This window comes from Thermobia domestica, chromosome 7 (genome assembly GCF_964235325.1).
Source record: "Thermobia domestica chromosome 7, izTheDome1.hap1.1, whole genome shotgun sequence".
Taxonomy (NCBI): Eukaryota; Metazoa; Arthropoda; class Insecta; order Zygentoma; family Lepismatidae; genus Thermobia; species Thermobia domestica.
In genome coordinates, this window is record NC_137460.1 from 236070338 (window position 1) to 236092699 (window position 22362).

At 35.1% G+C, this 22362-nt stretch overlaps 1 protein-coding gene across 6 annotated transcripts in view; it reads left to right on the top strand.

The window, feature by feature from the left end:
- Pur-alpha (Purine-rich binding protein-alpha) overlaps positions 1-22362 on the top strand; it is a 361449-nt gene that overhangs the window by 106001 nt on the left and 233086 nt on the right. For 2 of the 6 annotated variants that reach the window (XM_081765993.1, XM_081765992.1), the window contains exon 3: positions 20070-20210. The exons of 2 other annotated variants lie outside the window; for them this stretch is intronic. In XM_081765993.1, the coding sequence (XP_081622119.1) occupies positions 20070-20210 (141 nt within the window). Of the gene's footprint in view, positions 1-8350; positions 8476-20069; positions 20211-22362 lie in introns of those variants that run through there. 2 more of the 6 variants (XM_081765994.1, XM_081765997.1) reach the window with 2 other exon arrangements.

The following is a 22362-nucleotide window of genomic DNA, read 5'->3' on the forward strand; positions in this document are numbered from 1 at the left end:
ACATATTTTTTTTTCACTAGCGTCACGAAACTGCAGTTGTTTCAAGAATGAAATATATATACATATATATAGGGATGCACGCGAGACGAGACGAGAAATGGAAAAGTCTTGTCTCGTCTCGCAGCCTCAAATGTTGGTCTCGTCTCGCGTAAAATTTTGAGTCTCATCTCGCGTGAGACTTTCTCGCGTGGTCTCGCAGTCTCGCATATATTCTGGGTCAAAATTTTGCAACGTGTTATTCTATGTCTGTTAATGAATGAAGATGTGATATTCTGTCCGAAGGCAGGTATTTGACCTAAAAGTTCCGTGGCAGGGTGAATCCGTGGTGGTTTGCCATTGCTTTCCATGGAATGAATGTTCATAACATCCTAAGGAGACGGAACCTAGAGTTCAACATGGTATCCGAACTTGTGTCCCCTCCGCTCCAAATTAAAAGAAAAGTTGTGCTGGAATTTGATTGCTGGACCATTAATTCTCGTCAAATTAACAACAAAACCAGCATAAATTGTTGCTGGATCCAACATTGTTTTCCAGCTTAGAGGCCTCCAGCAATATTTGGCTCTTCTAAAATATCGTCGCCACTATCAACATTTACACGTTTTGGTTGTTTCCTTGAAGGGTCATTTTCTATTATAAAGATGTTTTTATACCACCAAAAGCACTTGTTAAAAAAAAAACAACAAAAAAAAAAAAAACAAAAAAAAACAATACGACCCAATTCTTTCGGTTCGTTCGCGCTTGTAACAATGTTGCATTATCGCATTTTATCAATTTTCGCTTTTAACTTATATAGTGTTGCCAGATATAGAAAATGAAATTACTGACAGATATAGGGCCATTCCTACCTTCTCCCACCAAACATATAGGGCCATCCTACCAAACCAGTGTTTGAATTAAACTTCCGAACTAGAGGGGGATGTTTTTGATAAATATATAGAAAGGAAATACTTATTCCATGTAAAAATATCATGTTATTTCTGCGAGCCGGGCCGGGCGTAAACTTTGACGAGAGGGGATTTCGCCGCCATCCCCCAACATTAATCGCTAGTACTACTGTGAAAAAGACAGAAACAACAGAAATATCACATTTCGCAGCAATAGGGACTTATTCGCTTTCCAGACCAAAAACGGAAGTTCATGTATTCGTGCGCGCCCGCGTGTGTGTGTTTGTGTCGCAAAATAAAGTCCTAAATCGATGCTGTAATAAATTTCCAATTTACAAAGCTTTTCTTTTTAATGATGTTTAGAAACTAAAGAAGGCTTTAATTCTGGAAATCAACCTTGAATAATAATAAATCTCATAAAATGTCTATTGCCCCAATCACTTTTTTGTTCCTGGAGGCATTAACGCTCAAGTTACAAAACTCAATAAATGTAAAATCACTAAATATACAATTAAATGTAATTCATAAATGTTGCGAGAAGTCTCGCAAGACTTAACCGAGTCTCGTCTCGCATAAAATTTTCAATCTCGTCTCGTGTCTCGCATGCATTCCTGCATATATACGTTATGGCTATTTTGTGTCATAGTACCTGCCCTAACGGACACTTCCGTAGTACGGGCTGTTTGTTGTCTGTGCGAAAATATATGTATTATTACGGAACATAACCCTCATTTTTACTGACACCCACAAATACGGACACTGACAGCCTTCTCTTCCAGCAACATTTCAGTAACCTTTTCATGGCGGACAGAAACTACTCACTTCATACGTATTTTAGCACAGAAAATCGGTTCCCCACAAATACGTGTTTGTCATTAATCAATGACCTGATGAACAGTTGAAAGTTGAAGTTATTTTCTTTGTCGGCATTATTTTGAGTGTTTAATAGTAATGTTACATGTTGTTTTAATACAATCAGTGTGCGAATTAAGGTTTGTTTACAGAACGATGACATATATCTAAGACAAAAACTACCAGATATGCAGTAGGCTATATTTTGCAGCCCATAAATACATTCTCTAGTGATTAAAAAAAAAATGGAAATGCTCTTCATCTTCCAGTGATTCAAACAGTATTTAGCCTATACTTGGAACTAATTTATTTACTGTACGAGGATCGTTCAATAAATAAGTTCTTAGAAAAAGATACAAAAACAAATTATTTTTAAAATTTTTCAACAATTTTAGCTCGAGCCATTTTTTTCAGCGTTTTTTCAACTTTTTAAAACCGTCCAAAATGTAGAATTTCGTAAGCTCCTTAAATTGGCATCTGCTTGGCCCTCTTCATTCGACGTGAATCGTTTTCCGCCAAGCCATTTTTTTTAAATTTGTAAATTAAAAACATCACTGGAGATCAAATCTGGTGAATACGGTGGATGTAATTTGAATATTAATTCCATAATTTTCACCATCGAAACTTGTCTGAAACACCTTCCGACCACAAAACCTGGATCGCTGCATGTGGTTCTTTGGTGGAAACTTCTAATGGGAACGGCCATGACCTATCTGCAACAAAAGGAAGACAACTGGAACAATTAGGATCAAACTTTCATAGCTTGACCACAACAGCATAAAAATAAAATAAACGAGGACGGAGGTCAGTACGAACAATGCAAGAAGAGTTAATATCAAAATTGCGGATAATGTTTGACTTACCCTCGTACAAGTGAAATAAAATGAGTTCGGATCACATTTTCGTTTTTTTTTTTTTTTTTTTTTTTATTTTTTATTCTATTCCATGCTTCATTTATAGTCATATTTGTATCGTATCATATGAAGTAAGGAAGTTTTATCTTGATGTTGACCCCTCTCGAGCAGCGGGAAGCTTAAGTGGGAGGGCATTTGCCCCCTATCCACCTACAAGTTACGGCACTGAATAAGATAGAACAAAATTTATACAAAAATGTATTGTAATCTGATTTGCGTACCTGTACAAAATTTTCGGAACTCGTTTAGTTGCATTGAAATTGTAAGATCTGATTAGCTAACAAGCAAATAACAGGAAACTTTGCTACTAAAAACATTTTAAGGAAGAAAAGAAAAACTTTTTGTCATTTACTGTACGGATACTGATTGGAAAAATCTATTCAAATTGTAATGTCCAACCAGTGGATGAGTGAATTTTTCGAGTGTGTTGCATACCTCGTATGAAGAAAGTATTTAACGAAACGAATGACCTAAATTTAGCCTCTAGCTGCTTCTATTGCCACGCACTCGTAGTAGCAGTCATTGAGACTGAATAACGGATTGGAAGCTGCCTGAAGGTTCTTTTTCTCTTCCGTAGGATGTGACTGTATAAACAGTGGGCGGAAGCTCCGACTGTCTGCTACTTTCAGTTCTCTTCTCTTTATATGTAAACGGCATGGCGTTATTAGGTAATTTTAGTAAAATACTGGTGAGGTGAAATTGCAAATTACACTATATAATGGCAATTATAAATGTTACTTGGGTCGCTCGCTTTAAAAGTAAAATCGGGACCTACCTATTTTACCATCCAGCACTTAAAATTATAAATTCACCATGTTGGATAAATTCGTTACCCACTAAATAAACTTTGAAAGTAAATGATTCTTTTTCTAAGAATTGCGAACATAACTAAGTATATTTCTTATAAGCTCGGCTCGCAAACGTGTCATTTATTCCTTTCCATCAAATTAGTTGCTTTGTCGTAATTTTCTGCAGTTGTTCGTAAATGAGTTTTCTACAATGGCAACATGTTGCTAAGTCTCTTTCTTACATCCAAAAATAGGATTTACTAAATCGATAAAAAATTATAAAAATCGTTCGACTTGTTTTCAGGATATATCCCCTTCCCCCCCCGAACTTGTTTTGATATAGACGAAGCTAGACACTGTTAAGTTGTCTGAAAGTCAGAACTAGTAAAATGACTTCTACGACTTGTAAACAGATAAACAATAAAACGATTTTCAAGATATGTTTGAGAAATGTCTTTCAAAATGAGTTTTCCCGAAGTGGAGATTTAGCTGTATCGATGTCTTGCACCCGTACAGGTCTTCACCAATTTTCATAAAGTCGTTTGAACCGTTTTTTCAAGATAGCCTATATTTGATTCGTCATCGGGAGATTTTGTGTGTGTACCTTTCCCAAAGTTGAGACAGTTAAATCGCTTTTTCGTGCGTGAGAACGGTTTTTATTATTATTATTTTTTTTTTAAATATGAAAGTCATTGTAACAGATATCAAGTTATTGTTCAGACGCCCTTGATTTTTTTTTTTTTTTTTTTTTTTGTATTTTGTGCAAACTTCCATAAATGAGTTTTAACCATATTTCCTTTCTTTTTTAAACAAAAGGTCGTATTCAAATTGAAATCTACAATAATTCAATGAACTGATTGCTTTAGATTTTATAGGATATTCACAGCCCCGAATATCCTATAAAAGCTACATTTCTAAAGAGAACCAATAGTGTGTATAGAGCACAAACTTGATTATGTCCTATGCAGCGTCTATCGGTATGCTCGAGGAGATAGTAATCAATGCAGATATTATTAAATCATTTTTGTAGTGGTGAAGCAGGAGTGCCGTACGGTTGTTTTGTATGTACTATGAAGCTTGTGGCCAGAATCAACAGGTATACTTTAAAAAAAAAATGTATATTCAGGTCTTTGGGGCGTAAATTGATATACATATATGTAGACCTTTTCGGGCTTTTAAATTATCTTTGTTATTTTGAGAAAGAATATAGTGCTTGAACGAGTATTTCTGAAATTCCAGCCAGTTGTTAGACGTGCTCGTTTAAAATAATAATAATAATAATAATAATAATAATAATAATAATAATAATAATAATAATGATGAATTGGGGTTGAAGGTGTTAAATTCAGTGACTGTCGGTTCCAAGTTCTGTAAAATAGGACGTTTATTCCAGAATATCGCCTATATATTACTGCACACGAAGAAGTAGGGCAGCGGTGGCTTAGTGCGCTCACCTCTGGCATGTGGGATCCTTAGTTTGATTCTAATTTGTACCAAGTGGACTTTGTGGTGAACGAACGCCGTGTGCATGGATTCTTTCGTTTCTTTCCATTTTCTTCATTTCACCATTTCCTCCTCATCACCGTCTATCTCTCTTACCTTCAAAGCATACCGTGGGACGTTAAACTAAAAAACAGAAGAAGCGTACCTGGCGCGACGTGGAGTCAGATTAGTAGACATATTCTCTAGAACAGAGGTGTTCATACTTGCGAGCCCGCTCTCGATTTCAATAAATGAGTACCAATCTATGCGAGCAAGAGGTAGTCAGCCATGTGCAACAGCCGGCCCCCGGGCCAGTCTCAGCCCACTGAACCCTTTCATCTGGCCCGCCTGACCCCTTATTGAAAATATATTTCTTACATATTTAAAGTATTTCCTGGATAACTGATGTCCACATTGGAAAATATCATCCGCGTTGAAACATTCAGTGTACTACGGAACATTGAGAGATTAAGTCAAAACATGAACAATCAAATTCCCCACCAAAATTATGAATAAAATATTTCTTCTGCTTTTCTTTGGAAAATAAATATTTTGGGTACCGTTATAACAGTTTTTTTGTTCCTGTGATGTTAGTGTATGCTGAATGAGTTTCTCCATTAAATATGGCCATTCGATTGTTATGAAAATGTTATTGTCTCATACGACCCTCGACGCCAGTAAGTTCTCTGTGATTGGCCTACCTCATATTCCAACTTGCACAGAGCTGAAGTAGATAGTGCCAATGAGACAAGAAATTTATCGTCTCAAAAACAAGCTTTGGTAACAGATGGAGGAGAACGAGCAACTAATAAAAGAGTGTTTGATGTGGATGCGCCGCATGGGCTACTGTTTACTTCCAGTGAATCCTCCGATGATCTTGGGCACTATTCAGGTCTTCTGTTTGATTCGTTGCTTCAGCAATGCTTTCATCTCCAGAGCTGGCTTCTGCATTTAAGTCTACGACATTCACGGTAGAAGGAAGAAAATCTTCTTCAGTGAACACGTCTAGATTCAGTGGGACAATTCCACATTCTTGAAAGCCGAATATTGCAATACCAATGGTTGCAACTTTGTAGTAAGCATCAGTAAACAAACTCGCAACTTGGAATTGAGTAATTGGGCGGGATGGATGATTCTTCATCCATTTATCACATGCTGGGATAAGGGAGGAACCAGAATCACACCCGGCATCCGTATCAAAGGTTTTCGCAGAACTAAAATTCATTTGTTTAACTAGAAAAATACGTTAGTTAGGATCTTTTTTCATTCCACCACAAAGAAGTCAAACTCTGATCACGGGACACATTATCATGTATACGTGATAATTGAAGTAATAAAAGAATGAAGGTGTCATGTTACTTTTTATTTATTTATTTATTTTTTTTTTCGAAACAGAGTTCTGTTGGTGGATAAAAGTGTTGTGTTGTTCTTGCTGCATAAAATATCATTTAAGTGATTACTAGTCGGGATGAAGAGAAACGACAAAGGGCGTATGTTACACAGGAAAAAAAAAAAGAACTTCTGATCTCAATTCTGTCGAATCCTCGAATTCCTTCAGTTATCCGAACTTTAAGATATTTCGATTTTGTCATAACTACCCACCTCAAAAATTGTTTCTGAATTATGCATTTCCATAAGGCAAGGTAGTCTAGAAATGAAAAATAGGGAAAAATTGTAGCTCAGGTAGTCTTAACGAAGCTGGTCAATACCGAAAAATTTTACACCCAATGGAAATCGAAAAGTGACCATACACGTAACCATTCAAATATACGAGTGAATGATCTACACAAACGTAAATATGAGGAGTTTATTTTCAAAAGAAAACATTTCCATCTTTTTTATTGGTCTTTAACTGCTTCATAAGCTTTGGGATGAAATGTTCTACAGTTGCTAATTTTACAGAAAAAGTGAATAAGCGAGGGACATGGATATATTCCATTTTTATAGATATTGTGTTTTCTATCGAAAAACTTTGCGAAAATCTATCGCGTAAGCCAACAGAGTGTATCCCATACATTCAGAAACCGTTAAAAATGAACTTAACGGAAATCTCATTTAAAAATAAGCTCCTCAGTAAAATGTTTCCATGGTAAGTTTCACAAATAAAGTCATTTACAATAATAATAATTATTATTTTATTCAGTGGTGCTATTCAGCCGGTTCGCTAGAACCGGTTGTTAAAATATTTTGAGTTCGCAAAACCGTTTGTTATAGCTAGACACAACAGTAAATTTTATCCAGTTATACCCAGAAACAGTAAATTTTAGTTTAACTATCTTTGTTTTTAGAAATTCTTACAACTGCAGGATTCAATATATGATCTCTCACAAGAACGTATAAGCGTTTATTAATCTCAAATGCTTAAATATCAAGAACGAGAACTGGGTTCACATGAGTTTAGTGGTGAGGGTTGTTTATATTTGAAATGCATACATACCATTATCAACAATTGTCGATCCATTTTTTGGATTAAGAAGGTCTTCCCAATACTTTTTGACACCATCTATCTTGGATAATTCGTTTCCAAAGTGTTCGCAGTGCTACCAAATTTCTTCACACCACCTTGTATTAAGGTGCTCTGTAGGTCTCTGTTACAGGTTCTCAGTAAAAATTTGCTTTTGCCTTCCTTGTATGGTTTGTTTCCAAAGAGTTATATTTATCTGCAGAGGTGAGGGGGACGCCGTCACTCCACTTTCTAAACAAATTACAATGGAAAAAGATAGGCACCAGGGACGACATGACCTCATGTGTCCCGCTACCTTTTCTCATCCACTTTTACCCCTGTTTATCTATCTACCTATCCATCTACTCTCTCTCTCTCTCTCCACAGAGTCGCTTGTTAAAAAATTAGAACACTACTGATTTTACTTACGTCACATTACAGAAACCGATTTTTTTTTCTAAAGAAAAGCATTATCTATGGTTACTTATTGTATATGCCTATAACATGGGCGTAATGTGCAATTTCCACTTTCTTTCGAATTTGAGATCAGCATACACTTTTAACCAATAATGTTATATGCTAATGTAAAATCATCGAAGTTTCCCCCCTCGGCTAAAGCAAAATTTCTAAATGACACTGCTGGTCTGTAATTTATTAACGAAATATTTTAAGGGTTGATTAATTCATGTTTTTTTTTTAAGCATAAAATATATAGCCTATTTAAAGTATTTAGTGGCCTAATTTCTAGAATGTTTCCATTATGAAGCGCTCGAATTATTGAGGGAATATTAGAATAAGGGGGCGGAACCTATCAACAACAGCCACGTTTTTCTTCTTCAAGTAACTCCATTTCATATCCAGAGGTGGCAGCAAAATCAGTGGAAAGGACACGGTCAAGGATAGGACCACGAACCTTCTACGGATAATGAATGTTTCCATTGCTCCTCCCCTGGCTGCTCTCGCATTGGTCGAGGGTGGTGCCGCCTTTTACTCTTAACCCCGCCCAGTTCATACATGGGCAACACATGGAGAGAGGTGTTAGGTCACGTGAGTTGGCAATATGACGCGAACAACTGGTTCCAGTTTTGGTTTGGTCGACTTTTTTTGCATGGGTGAGTAGTTGAGGTCGTAGCGGAACAAATGAAGTTCGAGCATACTCTCGCTGCTGAGTTGAACAGTACATGTGCAGACATTGACATCTGCTTCCATAGTAGAATGAGTTTATGAAATAGTGTATTGATTATTTTGCTTTTACGCGATCCATCGTGAACTAAATACCGGACAGTTGTGAAAAGTATACATTAGAGTGGACATTCTCATTTCCGTGTGTGTGAGCCAGATGTTCCGGTAAAATTTCCCTGAATTATTTCTTATTCCGGAATACTCCTTCATTCAGACTTCTAACTTATCGGTATTGTTAGAGAGGTTAAATATGGGATGAATAGAGAAATAAATGATTGAAATAGGCCTGTGTGTGTACACCATATTATACCTTTTATTGAAGTCAAGCAGTTACATGTTTAAAAATACTTGATGTTATATAAACTACCAAAGAAAAATGCTTGTTCGAGCTTTTTTATTCTTCGAAATGTTTTGTATCAGTGGTTCCCAACGTGAGGGCGTGAAGAGTGAGCGAGGGATTGGAAAGTACTGACAAACATAAACACATTCCCAATTACAAATATTACGAATATTGTAATAAAGAAGCATTAAATATCGTATAAGCAAAACAACGACTGAGTAAGAAGTATGGTTTCACTAAATACGGCAATGATATGGAGAGGTTTTATTGGGAATAATATAAATTTCTGAGGATTATTATTATTATTGGAGATTTGAGATACTGGATACAATGCTGCGTCAGAAATCGCAACAGGGGCAGAGCAACAAGCGACAAGGACGGGGAGGGGCGTGAAATTAAACCCTTTAGTTTTACATACTACATTATACCATCTAGCCAAAGAAGACAATGAGTATGAATGTTCTTGTGGAATGACCAATGTAGAAGAAATGGGAGAATCCCGAGAAGACCTCCACTCACTTGTTTGTCCACCGCAAAGCCCACTTAAGAGGTGGGATTAAACCAACCTGGTAAACAAATTTGGAAATCACTATTTTGTATGATGTATTTGTAAATTTTTTGGCAGCTGAGACCTGAGACACATCTTGAAATTTAAGGTAGAGAAAACGGAGGCAGTTGATCTTAAAATTTCTGTAATACACGTTCGTCCATGAACATTTAGTGACATACAGTATCGAAGCATTAGCGATTCCGTATTTCTGTATTACTGAAATTAATTCTATATAAAATATACTTACTACATTTTTGTCCATTTTTAATTGGTCATGATTTAAAAAAAAAGAAACTTCATTAATTGAAGACTCGCTGTAGAAAACAATGTAAGTGCCGCCGTGAAATTGTTTCATTTATTTAATTTTTTTAAAATATGTTTGTGCCTTAGTTAGATTTTCATAATTGGTTATATGCTAGGTTGTATTTCTGATCAATAGTGTTTTCTAGTTGTTTTTTTTTTTATGCTTGAACACAATTTACTATCTTTTGTCTCTATTGTGTTCGGCACTTACATTGTTTTCTACAACGAGTCTTCAATTATGAAACTTCTCGATTAATGAATCAGAGTAAATGTTCACCCCTTGTCCACAGTTCAATCCCGGGCTAGTCAGAACAAACATATGGTGGTCAACGTTCTATCGTCGAGTGTTTGTGGAGAGTATCTTCGAGTATCGTTCTTACATTTCAGCAACTCTTTTATCAACATTTCACAACGTAATCCTGTGGTGGTGACTTAAATATTTACATTTCCATCTGTTTCATAAATTGAGATAAGAATGTTCTTTACTTTTACCATACCCGAGTTTAACTTACTTTTTATGGAGTACCAAACTTTCGTTCGTCTGTGACTGATTTAGACTCCCTCAGTATTACTTTGTATTTAGAACAATTGTCAAATATAAGTCAATAGTAGCCTGAAGACGAAATAGTCAAACCAAGCACACAGCAGCAATAATAAAAAGCCCTAAACATAAAAGTATACAACACAAAATGTACCTTCGCGTAATTAAGGTGGGTAATATGAGGTCAGCATGTCAGATAACATCATTGAGTCTCCTGTATTGATATCTTCTAAATTCAATCACAGTCCTTGGGAAGGCAAAATTTAGCATGTTTACAAGTTACTAGTAAACACAGATCATAAGTACAATCATAGAATAGAGCACACGTACACTTATTCTATGTTCATTGTAATTTGGCTTAGCCATGGAACACAAGTAAGTTTGTCAATATTTTTAAGTGGTTATCGTTTACTGAAAAAAGTAATAACCTCGTCATTCATTTTAAATTTAAAAAAAAAATGTCCTTAGTAATATCATATGAAAATATGAAATTGGAAAAGAAACTGTATGTATCAATGTCTCTCTGTCAGGGTTGGCGTGGGTCAATGAAAACTTGACCCACCACCCACCATGACCCACTCTGACCCACGACCCACCGTGACCCACCACCCACGGTGACCCACTCTGACTCACCAAAATCCATCGTCATCAACTCGGAACACGATCCACGGCCTCTTCTGAACTGACTAAAGAGTTTACACTTGTAATAAAACAAGACTGTGAAATTGTCACTAATCGGAGTTTGAATTTCTAGTCAATCGCTCAAGCACCACTCTGTTACAATAACGGTGGACCTGACCTTTACGATATAAAATGGTCAAGTGTTTGTCAGTGAGGAAATTGAAACAGTTCGAGGTGAGGAGGGGGAATTAGTGCGTGCCTAAAATATACTTGAACTAAGAGAGTATTCTTGCAAGTGTTAATTTCTGAACGCATTCCACAAGAAACTTCTATTCGCAGGAAAATACCCCTGTATAATGTGGAAAAGGTTATGGTTTCTCAATTCACAGTATTTTTCTCGCAAAAGACTTGAAAAATCAGTTGTTCATAGGGTATAAAGGTGCTCGGGTACCCTCTGTGAGAGCGTCTCCATAAAGTATGCTCATAATTGTAATTTGTGTAATCACTAAAACACCACGTTAAATTCAAGTTACAAATATGCATAATTGCAATTATTATGAATATTTATTCAAAGTAGTTTACCTAAAGCAAGGAAGAGACTTACTAAAAATTAGGTATAAAGTTGAATAACACAAATAAGCCATTAGTAATACAAGTAAACATTTTCCGTAACTGGTACGTAATTTTCCACCTTAAAACAAATCTGAAATCGGATTTATTTCCTGTTGGTAACTTTTTGGCGGTAAATCATCCGCAGTGGAATGATATCCATCCTTCAGCCAAGAAATAACTAGCTTGTCTACTTTGAGCTTGTCTAGCGGTGGGCCATTAACATTGATGAGCAACAAGTTAGACAATGTTTGAGCACTTAATCTATTTCTAATATCAGTCATCTGTAAATTCATAAGGGGAAATTCCCGTTCGCACTCTGTCGTGGAAATTGATAATACTTCTACCCGATTTCTGCAACTTCTCATCGACAATCTACTTAAGTCTGATACGAATTTTCTCGGTCAGTTTTGAAATACTCAGCAAGAAGTATCATCTCTCTATCACCATACAACATCTTTTTCATATCGACCATGTCAGTTGGCAATGTCGACCCATGTAGAACAGAAACTTCATCTACCACGCCTTCGATAGGGAATCTTGTGAATAATTTATCAATTAAAGCCTGATAAACTGATGATTTCTTATTTGTTTATAAATTTAATTTTTGTAATTACAAATGAAGGTTTGATACCATTAACAAGTTCCCTCCCCCGTCTAGAAAGCGAAAGGGAACGAGGTTTCTGGAAAGTATTCAGAGGTGAATGGGAATTTCCCTCCTTCTCAACTTCAATTACCACACTGCTGTTTGCCATGTGCCAAATTACGATTAATTTCAATTAAATTATCATAGTATAATTATTTCCTTGTTGAATTATCAATACTTTTCAGTGGAAAAAAGGATGAAATTTCAAAGTTCCAAATCAAAGTAAGTAGACCAACGTAAAGGGAAAAAAAGTGTAAAATTTTCCATACAATTATGCGTACAATCCAAACTTCAAATTTCCGTGTAATTAAGCTTACAGTACAAATTTTATGCCTATTTTTCTCACAACTTTATGGGTTGATTGGCCTGTGCTGTGAGCCCTCCATATAATAAACATAAGCTTCAGCAATTATTATAGCAGAAAGCAATGGATATATGAAGCCAAGCACTGTATTTTTTGTTTCTGATTTTTTTCTGAAATAACATCGATCGTTTTCGATCATTTTTACAAACCAACTCACTACCAATTTTCCATATATAGAAAGTGCCCCCCCCCCCACACACACATAGAGGAGAATTTAAAAAATGCTAGAACACATTCTGTTTATTTTCAATAAAGAGTTAATACACTGAATTTCAGCCCCGTAAGTTTAACGGCTTGCGAGATACTCATTTTTTTCCCCGCAAAAATTCGGATCCTCACTACCTCCTTAGGATATACTATTATGCATTATAATAAAAGCAATATAACATCCCAATTTGGATTAAGGCCTAACTATATATCAAAAGTAATTTCATTTGACTTTGCAATTTGACCGTGATGATCAAGCACACATAGTTACATTCATTTTTTTTTTATAAATGTACTTATATATTACAGTGATTCAAAAACGTATTTTTTCCAGTAGTTAGCTCTAAAAGCCCACAGGTCTCGAAAGCCAAGTTGTAGTGTAAGTCCTATTGCTATTATTACTATTAAAAATATCAATATCCAAAAGTGCCCGAAGTTCTTTTTCCACTTGGTTAGATAAACTCACCTCAGGTAAGTAGACAGAAACAAGTGGAAAAGAAAGGGAAATGAAGGTCTTGAAAGTAAAACGGAGACAAATTTATCAGTCTTCAGAAGATACTGTCTACAATGCAGTGAGCAGAGAGAGTCGGTAGATCATACTGAGTCGGTGGGTCGCAGTGGGTCACGGTGGGTGGTGGGTCACAGTGGGTCATGGCGGGTGGTGGGTCGCAGTGGGTCGTGGTGGGTCACAGTGGGTCATGGTGGGTGGTGGGTCGCAATGGGTCACGGTGGGTCACATGCTGTTGACCCACGACCCACTGACCCACTCAGAAAACTTGACCCACTGACCCACTCCATTTCTGCTCTCTGTTACCCAAAATCGTGTGAAATTTTAAAGATTTGGAGTAATCATTTCTCGGGTAATTTTGTGCTCGAATTTTATTGCATTGATATGACTACAAGGAACCGTAAAATAGTTTGATCTTTTTTAATGAATACTTGTATTACTGCATAAAGTGAAATAATCTATGGCAAAATATATAATAGATAGTTCGTAAGTGCTGTTCCGCATGGCACCAATTACAATCTAACGCAGATAACAAAATAAGTACTTAGTTTACATTAATAAATTTCATTTTTATGTATATTTGAAACACATTTACATTAATAAATTTCATTTTTATGTATATTTGAAACACATTTTGTACATTGTGATCTTATAGTTTTCCAAAAGAAGAAATGGAATATTTTTTTCTCGCTAGTCCATAATTGACTGCAGAAAAAATGTTTCAATACTATGTTGGCGTACAACAAACACGCACTTTATTGTTTATATATATAGTATATTACATCTTAATATGGCAGTTATTTTAGATATGAAATACTTTATTTTATTTCAAAGAAAATAGAATTACAGTTTTGGGCTCCCTGTGAAAAAAGATCTGTTGTACATTTGCGTGTTCCTCTTCAAGTTAACAAAGTACAGGAAATGAATTTATACCTTGTAGGCTTTTTTACTCAGTTGTTAGTAAATATCTTATTACTGCAGGGACACACCAAGGGCCGGCAATCCGGGCAACTGCCCGGGACGCCACAGTTAGGGTGCGCCAAAATGAGCCACAAAAAGTAAATTTTATAACGTATTTTCTTCTGACTTTTTTTTGTTTATATTATTGTAAAGTAGCGTCAATTACATCATCTTTTTCCGTTCCACCATGGAAGAAGAGAGTTCCATAGTACTAGGGGGGCTGTATTGACAAGTGGATACATGGTATGTAGAAGAAAGAGTGGACCTATATAATGTGTTTGAGTATTAATTTTTCTTTTTAAAAAAATGGGTTTAAAATATTAAAATCACTGTAATAAAATGTAAAATATAGGCTAGGATTAAGTACGCGCGAAAAAGTTACTTAGCCCCGATGAAAATTTTGCCTTGATCCGCCCCTGTGTTACTGTTTTGCTTAACATAAAAATTTCAGTTAAAACGTAAAGTTATTTTATTGATTTGGAGTTCAGTGTTCCGTTTACTACCAAAGCTATATGAGACGTGGATAAGGTTGGAACTAGATTAGTTCCCTCTGGGAATTGAGCTCGGGTCTCCCACACCGAAGGAGCGTACCATGTAGCAACGAGGGAGCTAGATTTATTTTTATGAAATAAGCAGTTCAAAGATAAATTAATGGTCAATTGTGCTAACCTAAGGAAAACAGTGCATACTGACAGGATCTCTGCATCTTCCATTTTATGTGGAGTTTAGGGATGTGCACGAATGAGTTCGAGCGAGTATTCTTTGATACTCGACTTGACCTGAAACAGATATCTTTAAGGTCGAAAATTTTCCTACAACTCGACTCGAATTCGGGTCGAGTTTCGAGTCTAGTCGAGCCAAATCGAGCTAAATCTTGTGTGTAGTTTTAAGTATGTATATTCTCTATAGATATCCTACATATACAATATAATTATCAATGATACTTCTACTACGACTTTATTATTATTATTATTATTATTATTATTATTATTATTATTATTATTATTATTATTATTATTATTATTATTATTATAACAACAGCAGCGTGTATAGCCATGAACCATGAATGATAGGCGGTTTGTATATTAATACCAAAAACTAGTTGACTGCTGATCTAGATAGTCGAGAAGTCTTCAGGAGGCAAGCACATCGTTCACGAGGTTCTGCGTTTGAGTTCCGGAGCAGTAAGTATTCGGGCTCAAGCCAAAAATTGTTAAAATTTATAGGGCGCTAGCCAAACATGTTCAAAACTGCTCAGCCCAGGTATAGGGTTGTCAACGGCTCAAGCGGCTCGGCTCACAGCTCATTCACTATCGAGCCCAACCGAGAATTGATTTGAGCCAACAGCTCATCCAACCGAGCCGAGCCGATGGCTCATCCCAGCCGAACCGGTTTGAGTCATCGCTCAGCTGAGCCGAGTCGAACCGAGCCGATGGACTTGTTTTTAACAGAGTTGACTTGAGCTGGTGGCTCACCTGAGCCAAGTCGATGGCTCATCTCAACCTACCCGGCTCGAGCTGTTCGCTCAGTTGAATCGAGCCGAGCAAGTTGACATCACTATCCCGGTTGAGCTTCTGCTTGGGCTCAAAACTTCGATCGTGCAGGTCTCAGCCTGGATGGTAAGAACTACAGTATATGCTTATATTGGTGCTCACGATATTTGAGGCTGTCTCGTTATAAGAATCTATTGTCGTCTCATTATCGAGACGAGACCAGATACGAGTATAGTCCTCTGTCGTGAGCCACTTGTATTCCATATTAGTGCTTACATTTCTCATGGCTTTCACTTTTTAGTCTAATCAAACCATGATTTCAAAACGAGTTAAAACGAGCGAGCCATTTATCAAACTCGACTCGACTCGAAACTTGACCTCAAAGATAGTGACTCGGTTAGGAACTCGAGTCGAGAAAATTACCTTTGACTCGACTGAAACTCGAGGCAAATTCAAGTCGAGTCGAGTTTTAGCTCGACTCGTGCCCATTCCTAGTGAGGTTACTTTACCACTTAAACTACTACCAATGTAAGAGGTTTTTGACGCTTTAAATTCCTCAAACTCTGCTGCCTAACCACTGACTTGAAATTTCTAGAGGTAATCCAAGGGTAATCCATTTCTTTAAGAGGCTTGGAAACTTATTTACACTGACGTGTGAGTAAAATATCAGTAAGCACAGGTCAATGATAGGCTAATGCAGAAAACGTGATGGTTGTGCCATAGGCTTTCCACCTTTTGATAAGCCCTAAGCAGGATAAACGTGTTAAACATTTTCAGATCGGCGTTCCCTTACCCAAATCATACATCGAGAACAATTTATCAAGAATAATACAAACAAATATAGATATTTATGAGTGAAAATTTAAACTCAAAACGCACGAAATAGAAAACTCTTACCATCAACTTGGTTTTGGTTAGTTGAAGAGAAGTCATGAACCATTGAACCTGTATAAACAGAAAGAGTAACATTCATTGACGGTGATTTCACTGCTATCAACTCGAGAAAATGTTGCGATAAAATTATGTCAAAAATCTCGATAGTCAGTTACGATGAGTGTCCTTTTACCTTTCAGGTGACGGTTACACTTTATATACTCCTAACTTTTTAAAACCCACACAAATTAGGACATTAAACACAATGATATGAGAACACGATCTTTAATTTTACTTCACATTTGTATTTTAAAGTACATTTACTTTACATGAAATAATACGAGCCTCACTTTTCTACACGTTTCCTGTACAAAAGAAAAAGTTTACGTTTTTAAGGATTTACTCCTTTCCGTAATTATCCTTACAGTATATCACAACATGTTTCTCTTCGTTTTTGGTGTTTGTGATATTTGTAGCCAGAAAATGACCTGTTCGTTAACATAAGTAAGTGTTACCGGATGCGGACAATATTTATAGAAAGGAGCAAGTTTAATATCTATATTTTCTGGCAAGTTGAAATTCAACCTTAATGATATTTTTTCCATGGCTTTAATTGTTGTGTTTTGTGGTGGACAAACACCGTGTGCGTGGGTTTCTCGGGGTTCTCCCGTTTCTTCCCACTTTCTTCATTCCACCATTTCATTCATCACTCGTCATCACAGTCTCCTTTAGCCTAACCGGCATAACCGTGAGACGTAAAACTCAAACATTTCATTTCATTTCATTGTTGTTTTGTCAGTTTCTGGCAATAACATCCGTCAAATTCTTTTCCACACAGCATCTGAATTTACCAGGAATTGACTGAAGCTCGTGCTGAACTTCATCAACTAGAGCTAAGCATTCACTGAGCAGCAATCCTCAAGTCTCTTGTTTCTGAATTGATGTCGACACGATATTACAATGTCTTTATCATTATCAGATTTCTCTTAACGTCTTGGCAATCGTAAGCATTTTTGCTCAGGTGATTGGTTGCTAACATTATTGGTCCTCCAAAAACTAGGCTTTCTTCCATCCTCCCTTACAGAAAGCAGTTTTGTTGCATAGATATGTATATGCTCTTCTGTTGCATAGACATGTATAGGCCTATGCTCTGAAAATACAAACTAAAACTGCATTTATTTCATGTTATAAACATATATCTGAAATAAGCTGAATATGCTCTTAAGCACTAATATATGCACTAACCTTTGAAATATGCATTATAAAACTTCAAATTCGAGCTCTATTGTTCTTAGAAACTCCTACCAAGTTTAACGGAGATGCATATAACCAAACAAAATATGTATTTGCATAAAACTCCGATGTCTATTTATGACTAACCAATCATAAGTACATATAGAAACATAACTGGCATATACAATGATTTAGGGTATTGCATTTCGTTTTCATCCAGTAAGTAACATGTTATATGATAATTTTTCCCTAAATATAAAATATCTTAACATCGCCTAAACTGTTAGTTAATGGACAGTTTATGCGGTAATGAATCACATCGTTACTCATTCATGTGACTGAAAATTAGTTTAGGCCGATCTGTCCTTTTTGAAGAAGCCGACATAAGTAATTATTTCAGTGTACTGTTCCTTTATTTGGTATCTGTCCTTGTTTTCATATTTATAGATTTTATGAAAGTGTTTTCTCTATTGTCTGCTTAGGTTAAATTATAGAATCAGAAATTACACCAACAGCACGAATCAGGTTATATTCATAACGAACGGCAAATATAGGGAAGTTCCTTCTTAATGGATTCGGCCTGTGCGAGTGCCGAAAGAAAGAAAAAAAACCTCTCCATTGCTGATTTCTAAATTCAGTGTAGTGAATCTCAGTGAGGATTGGTTTTTCCTAAGTTCTGATAAAGAGGAAATAGTTTCTTTCCTATCTTCAAATTTCAAAATTTTCGTATGTTGTATCTAGTTTCGTGTTCGTAGTCAGCATTTTCGGAGTTGAAATAACCATTATTCAATTAGATTACAGAGGTCCTTTAAAACCAACCTTTATTATTATTATTATTATTATTATTATTATTATTATTATTATTATTTCTATTCTTTAAAAAAAAATGTTCCGAGTTTTGTTTGAAGAGGTCATCCCTGCAATCTGCGTCACGTATCACCCCAGTTTATATCGAATCCTCAAATGAATGAGTTGAAAAATAAATGTTCCGTGTTTTCTTTCAAGTCTGTAGAATGTCTGTAAATGTTGTAAAGACAAATAGACGCGAAATTACTGAAAATTTGGAATCCTTTCTAATGTTTTTCAGTTATATTTTGTAAAAAAAAAAAAAAAAAAAAATAAATAAATAAATAAATAAAACAAAAATTATAAAAAATACGTCTCCAGAAAGTTGTTTTAAAAAGAAGAAAAAAGTACCTACATTTTTTTTAGTACAGTCTGCGATAAAAGAAAATAGCGCGCTTGAAGTACAATCTGTCTGTATGTAGAATATGCTATTTCTTTTTTCGATGGCTATACAAGAGATTCTTTGTCAAGAAGGCCTTAAGAGTGTCATTGGTAAAAATAAATAAATAAAACAAAAGTGCAGTAATCGATTCCATTAAATTTTCTTACCTCTCAGAAACTGATAGGCCATATAACCCATTTAGTTCAATAGAATTGTAAATGTCCTTAGTGTGTGGTTTCTTAAATTCAGAGGAATGAGACAGTAAGTTGCCGGAATTTACTAGATCAAAAAAGCATAATATTACGTAGCTTGTTGCATTACAACTTCCCTATAGGAGACTCCAAAACTGCAGTTCTATTTTTATGGAAAACATTTAACATGCAAGTTTTTCTTTAAAATTTATAAGGAAAATTCTAAGATGAAACTATATACAGTGTATTAAATGAAATTATAATAAGCTTTTACCTATAAATGATTTTCAGGTGTTCTCAGTGTGTACTCTGAGAATCAATATTGGAACACCTTTTTTATTAACAATGAATGCATAGTGCAAACTTTATATGAATAGATGACTAATTATAAATTTTAATGTATTAAAAATACAAATTAAGTACTACTTAAGTGCAATAAGGTACATGCATTTTTTATTTTGAAAAGAAAACAAATATCTCAACATCAGGTGGTACATTGGGTTGCAGAGAATGTTGATAAAAGTTCTTAAAACCAAAACAAAACAAAACAAAGATACGCAAATATTTAATCAGTACAAAGAGAAATTCGATCCCGCGAATTGCGTTGTAATCATACATCAATGCAACTCAATTTTTCCACTTGTGTATTTGAGTTTTTCAAAAGTTACCAGTAGTTTTTTGACAGTTGTGTTTTCTTCTATACTATAATTAGTGAGGTTAAATGCCGATACTTAATACTGACTTATGCACTACATACAAATAATGTTTCTGTTGATTCTCGTTATATACTTATATAATGCTGATGATCTGATTTCCCCGAGAGATTCAGTGGTGAATGGTTTTCTTTGCCATCACAGGCACGCGAAGCAATCAAAACTCCAACAACCAACCAAACAAACGGAAGATTTCAGAAACGGAAACTCCTCACTGTCCCGTTCCTAGTAAAAGCAGAAAGACGTCATCGGAGGATTCGGATGATGTTTCATCGCGCGGTTCAGGTAGGGAATGAGACTCATTAGTTTCAGATATTTTTTACCGGGTAATCAACTTAATAATTATATTTAATATATTACCTTTTCTAGTCCCCATCGCACATTAATAGTAAGATTCGTAATCATAAGACTTTTTTGTAGATGATTTTCACAAAATTTACACAGTTGTGCCCGGAATTTAAGATGTTTATTAGTTTTCAGTAGTATTCTGCATTTCATTTTGTCGGACGAAGATATGATATCACATGTCCGAGTTCTCCGAAGTTTCGTGTGCCTGTTCTTCAAAATTTGCCGTTTGTACACTATGTGAACATGTTAGGAACAAAAATATAGTTATTACCCCAATTTGATTAATTTACAAACATTTCCTAGACACATTTGTGCTTTAATTATACTAAGATAATCAAAATTGGTTGTACTACGAGACTAACATATTGGATTATCACGGTGTGTTCCGTTCATGTGCATTGAGTCAGTTGTGTAGGTGTTTCAAATAGTTCTCTGCATTTATATCTGAAATCTAAGAACACAAAATGAAATGTGGAATATGGAGGTATTTTGCTGTAGGCTTTTAGTTGGCTTGTTTGAATGGATTGATCATTTCATTTTGTTTTCCTACATATGCAAATAATATTCATATGCACTGTATACTGCATACAACAAATTGTGGAGAATTTGGATGAAAATATTTCAGAGTGGTTGTTAATACAATTTGCAATGGCGGAAAGTAGTTCAAGCTATTAAAAAATAATAATAATGAAGTGTGCTGGAGATAATTTGTGGGAGGTGCTATGTCAGTCAAAAGATTATGACCAGTTGCGTAATAGTTTATAAACTTTTGTTTACACATGAATTTTCGAGCAAGTTTGCTTCATTGGCTAAGATACTAAATGTTAGCTATATTTAAAAGGAGCCACTTTACTTCAGACTTTTTTTTTTCTAAAAAATAACTTATTACAAATCTCAGGTAACAGTAAAATATCTTTGAAATTCTCCTTGCCTACAAAATATTTTGGAAGTTTTTATTTAACCCTGTCATTATAATATTGATTTAAAGATATTTTTTTGTTAAATAAACATTTATCTTGACAGCGAATTCTTTTTCCACAACATAGTATTTCAAGTGCGGTTAAATTAATGTAGCTTGCAAATTAAGAGAATCCTTAGATTAAAAAATAATTTAAAACATTCCGAACATTGAAATTTTGCCTCAATGTTACTTTTCTTTCTTTTTTTACTGTATGATATTTTAACGTTATAATTGGTTTTTCCTTTGCTTGAAGGATTTGTATGTAAAAATTACATGTGCTAGCAGTTTTTGATTGACACTATATCAGGAACAATGGGAGTGAGTTACGGAAGTGATCTAGGTCTAGGAGAGAGGTTTATTGTTTTATATGTATTGTAAATTACTAATTTATCTATAAAGCATAATTTTTTGTTTAGCTGTTTCTTACATACGAAAAATATTTATAAGAATTTCTTGTTTAGTTTTAAAGCCTTGTACCTGTAGTGATATTATTCTTCGTCTGATTCAGTCCATTATTACAAGTATGGAATCTGCAATTCTGCGGAATTTTCAAATGATAAAAATGGTATCTAGTCCTTTTAAGTAAGATATGTTAATCGTCTTTATATGAAATATTTACCTTTATCAATGATATCTCTAAGTACCGTACTAAGGTAAAGTTCTGTCTGCTACAAATTATTGTAGAGTTTTGTTTGTAAGAAATTTTCGTTACTCACTCATTGTTCGTTCAAAAATACGTGCTCATGGTTGAAATCTTGCACGTCATCCCACACGTAGTAATAGAAGTCTTTGTCTGGTCAACCCATTTTGACAAATATGGAGTTAACAATCAGGCAGTGTAAACTATAATAGAAAGTAAGAGAATTCGATTTTTTAAAATTCTTTCCAACGTTGCGATGTTTTTTTTGTGACTGCGAAGAAATGTTAAATGCCAATGAAGTAAGTGAATAAAGTTCACTCATCTTTGCTTAATCAACTAATGTAAGTTGAATACTATTTGTTCATAAACTTTACTGCATATAGAAAACTGTAAAACAAGATACTGCTAGTTTCTATATTTTTTCTAACACAATAATAGGCCTAAAAATCGTAATATAAACCCAATTACCTAGTTTTTCACATCCATAA